Source organism: Elephantulus edwardii, unplaced genomic scaffold (assembly GCF_000299155.1).
Source record: "Elephantulus edwardii isolate Elephantulus edwardi_28Jun2011 unplaced genomic scaffold, EleEdw1.0 scaffold00034, whole genome shotgun sequence".
Lineage (NCBI taxonomy): Eukaryota > Metazoa > Chordata > Mammalia > Macroscelidea > Macroscelididae > Elephantulus > Elephantulus edwardii.
Genome location: NW_006399784.1, coordinates 10,150,367 through 10,154,859, shown reverse-complemented (window position 1 = coordinate 10,154,859; position 4,493 = coordinate 10,150,367). Strand labels below are relative to the sequence as shown.

General features: G+C 30.1%; 1 protein-coding gene across 1 annotated transcript in view; it reads left to right on the top strand.

Annotated features, from left to right (window-relative positions):
* Nucleotides 1-466: 466 nt before the first annotated feature.
* POU1F1 (POU class 1 homeobox 1) overlaps nucleotides 467-4,493 on the top strand; it is a 50,123-nt gene continuing 46,096 nt past the window's right edge. Inside the window, exon 1 of the mRNA XM_006884443.1 lies at nucleotides 467-721. Within this exon, the coding sequence (XP_006884505.1) occupies nucleotides 580-721 (142 nt within the window). The 5' untranslated portion in view covers nucleotides 467-579. The remainder of the gene's footprint in view (nucleotides 722-4,493) is intronic.

Genomic DNA, 4,493 nt, shown 5'->3' with positions numbered 1-4,493 from the left:
GCTCCAACTTTTATAAGTTTTACTTTTCCTGCAATTCTCTTGTGTCATGTTATTTTACAGATTTACCTAAAAGATACTTAAAAAATAGAAGAAAACAATTTAATACATATTAATTGTAAAATTGTAATGTGTTTAATATGTAATATTGTAATTCTATTTGTAGGTGAAATGTTCCTACTTTCCTCAAACTTATTCTAGCATTAAGTCCTCTAGCAACACTTTGTCAAGTAGTGCACTTTTTTCAAAAGGCCTAAATTACTGCAGTTGTCAAATAAGGTTTCAGATTTCTGCCTTCCCCTAAGTCTAAGTCTATGCCCCCCAAACAGCCTCTTTCTTAACCATGTAATGGGTTTGGATGAAAAAAGAAGACCGTTCAGATTGATAAAGCAATACTCCTGGGAAAAGTCTATTAACATGTATAAAGGGATTTCCCCACAGTATAAATACCTGCACGCGCCTCTAGACTTCAGCACCCTCCTGATGTATATATGCAGGTGGCGAGAGGTGACATGGTCCTTTGAAACAGTTATACAGTAAAACTCTAATTTGCGGAGCAAACTTTCCTAAACTCTTGTGGGAATGAGTTGCCAACCTTACACTTCAGCTGACACCTTTATACCGCTGAATTCAGACTCTTCTGCAACGCTGCCTCTGATCATGCATCACAGTGCTGCCGAGTGTCTACCTGTCTCCAACCATGCCACCAATGTGATGTCTGCAGGTACTGACTGACTGATGACAGTTCAATAGACAGGGCCTATTAAATACTAAAAAAAAAAAAAAATTCTAGAAAGATAGTTTGAGCTTTGTTAGTGTAGTTTTTTTAGCTTCTTCTAAATTTCCCTTTCAATATAATTTTAAGTGACATATTAAAGACAACAAAATGCCTAAAAAGCATTTAGAAGTGCAATAGATTTATAAGTGTTATACGATAATGGAAACCTGTTTTCTACAAGAAAAAAAATATTAGGATGTTTTTATCTGAAAACAAATTTAATAGGAATGTTTATTGATAAGGAATAACCTAAAAAGAAATTAAAAGAACCTACAAAGAAATTAAAATAATTTATGCTAAAAAGATAGCCTTTTTTTAATCTTAAAAATTTGCTTTTCAGATTCCAGTTACATCTTCTGTCTAAAAAACTCTAAATCTTAGAAAAACAGCTGAATAGTAGCTGATAGTGTCAATAAGAGATTTAAGAGAATAAATTACTTTAATAAATTTATATTTTTAACATAATATGAACTTTAAAATTCAAAATCAGAAGTATATAATATTTAGAGCCCAAGGATTTAGTTAAACGCTCTCAAGATTGCATTCTGAAGGGGCTGCAAGCTTTATAATAGTTCCATTATTTATTTTACATCACTTCCTTAAATAACAGTTAGCTTAAGAATTCAAGTATATCACCTCAATGTCATAACCAGATAGATATGTTTATCTAATATGTACCCTGCAATAATAGTGTTTTAAAGCTGACTCACAAATGGACATCATTGTGAATTGAGTAAATTTCAATTTAAATACACTATGTATTTACCTTTTATTTTAAATGCTACCTATCTTATACTGAGAAATTAAACATTTTCAATATTTAGCAAGAAAAAAATTGAGATGATTCATTTATATTCTAATTTAAAAGATTTATGCCAAATCTTTTCTTGTAGTTAGGATATTATCAACTTACATATGCAAGTCTGGAGTCAGTCTTGAGATGAAGTTTAAAGAATCTAGAAACTAGATATTTTAACATCAATTAAATCACTAATACAAAGGTTTTTTCCCCTTTTCACATTGTTCAAAGACCGGGGATGATTATACCTTAATTAAAAGCTGATAATTATGGTGCTTTTTCACTTTTCAAGTTTTACTCTATCAAACTTATTTTCTTTTCCAGAAAATAAAAATGCTTTTACAAAAAATGTATTATTAATAAACAATTATAATGTAATTAGGAGTTGTTGTACATTTTAAATAATATTTGAAGATCAAACCCATTACCGTTGAGTCAATTTCAACTAAAAAGGACCCTATAAGACAAAATAGAACTATCCCACGGGATTTCCAAGGAAGTAATCTAATCGATTTTACGCTGCATAATAACTACCACAACAAGACCTTAAAGAAAAAAACTGCCACAACTTTCTTCTACCAATTGTATCAGTAAGATGTATGGTAAATAATAATATTTCTTAAAAAAATCCAGACCAAATCCAATCTGTTGCCAGCAACTTAATTCCAACTCGTAAATCATTATGGAAGGTGACTGCCTATCCTTATTTCTTGGAGTAGCTAATAGATTCAAACTGCTAATCTTTTGCCTAACAATGCAACACTTCATCCACTATGCCACCAGTGTTCCTCATTACATCTACCTTAGATTGAGGACGTAAAGAATTATGCAATATATGTCTAATCTCTATTCAAAAAAACCAAACCCTTTTCATGAAGAAAAGAAAATGTAGATAAACAAGTTTAAATTTAAACTTTATTTATTTAATGTTCATTAAAACTAATAAAATTTAATAATAATTTTTAAAAACTGTATTTATTTAAAGCTAAATAAATAAAAATCATTTTAGGAAATAATTCTACCCCTCTATTCCAGCTCCCAAAATTAAGATGAAAAACAAATTCATACTTAAAAAGTAAAATCTTATTTATCAATATCATTTATGTTTTAAATGATCATAGCATTGATTCATAATTTTCCCATAAAGAAATAAGAACACACTTGGGTAGGTTATTAAATCTGTTTGAAGTACATTTTTTAAACATTGGAATGCATAGTAATGGACTTTATGTGTAACAAAAATAAAGTGAAGTTAGTTCTCTTTAAATCAGATATAAAATGAAAATTTACAGATATTTAAAAATATTAAAAAATTTTCTATATTTAGTAAAAATACATTTACTCTCTGGAGAGATTTCATGTATCTAATTTGTAGGTTATCTAACCACTAGAATACTTAAATTTTTTCAAAAGATTCTAATTTTGTAAATTATAACATCAATATTTATTTAAAAAATATAGATGTTATATTTTACAAAGTTTGGTAGTAAAAATTGACCATTAGGATTAGGATAAGAAAGAAAAACAATGAATTATGAACATTTATTTTTAGTTTTATTATTCATATTCTATTCTGGTCTTTTAGCTATCCATGTTTAAACTTTATATAAATTCACATACTAGGATTTTCATTTAATATTCCAGAAGTATATCATTATGAATCAAATTTTATTTTTGTATATGACTCAACCATTATGTATTTATATAGTCATGCAATAATGACTTAACTTATTCTTAATTAACTCTGTCATTATTATTCATTTTAGAATAAATATTCTTTAAAGACAAAGCAATCATTTGTCTATTTGATATACTAGATAATTTGGAGTTGCTATGACGCTGAACACTGTTCCATAGTCTTGTCTAATTCCATAAGGTTACCTATTATGTACAATGTTTGGATGAGCTTCCATTGATTCATGCTGGGGAGCAGGAGTGATATTCACTTCCTAAACTAGATGGCCTCTGGAAACTACGAACTCTGTAAACTCTACAAATGTACAGAAATGATGTTAATTATAGAACAGAGTTCAAGTCTTTTGTGCAAAGCTTGCTCCGAGCAGTATTTGAATCGATGGCAATTAACCACTGCTAAATGAGACTAGTGCTGTTATGTCTGGAAGAACACTCTTCCATTTTGCACATCACTCTTTTTGTCAATGGCTATATGAATTAACCTGGGTTTGTTGTGGTGCTGAACCTTGTGCCATTGGGGTATCAAATACCAGAATGGTTTCCCATTGGTGGAGCTCCCTGTTGGAAAACAGGTTTGGAAGTAAGAATGGCATCCACTTCCTAAACCACATGCCTCTGGAAACTCCATGAGTCATGCTCGACTCGACAGCAATCAACACCACCACCACAATTATTAGGATAATGAAATTGATTGTCTATAGAAAATCTATACTGTGTTCTTAGAAAAATAATGCAAACATTATATGGCTTTTTCAAACAATGCAAATTCCCAGACACACATGTGTTTCTTATATACTCTAAGCACATAATTATGCTAACATGTTATTATTGACAAATACAGTGACCTCATGGTTTCACCAGCAATGTAAATACATATACATTACCAAATTTTTTTATAACATCCTGAATATAATGTGGATTTTATATCAATATCTAAGAAGTGTTTTGCAGTCCTGACATTTTCTCTTTGATTAAAGATTTTTCTTGGTGAACCAACTCAGTCTTATAAGTAAAATCACTGTGTAAGAGCATTATTGTAAAAATACATAATGCTCTTACACAGTGATTCCACTGTTGTAGAATGAGGCTGGCATTGGGGTGGGGGTGGAACTGAGAAAAACTGGATGAAATATGTTCACGGCATTGAAGTCTATGGGGGAGAGAATAGTCTAAAAGTATTATATTTTAGGGCATTATTTTTATCGTAGGAGTATGCAATGAGGG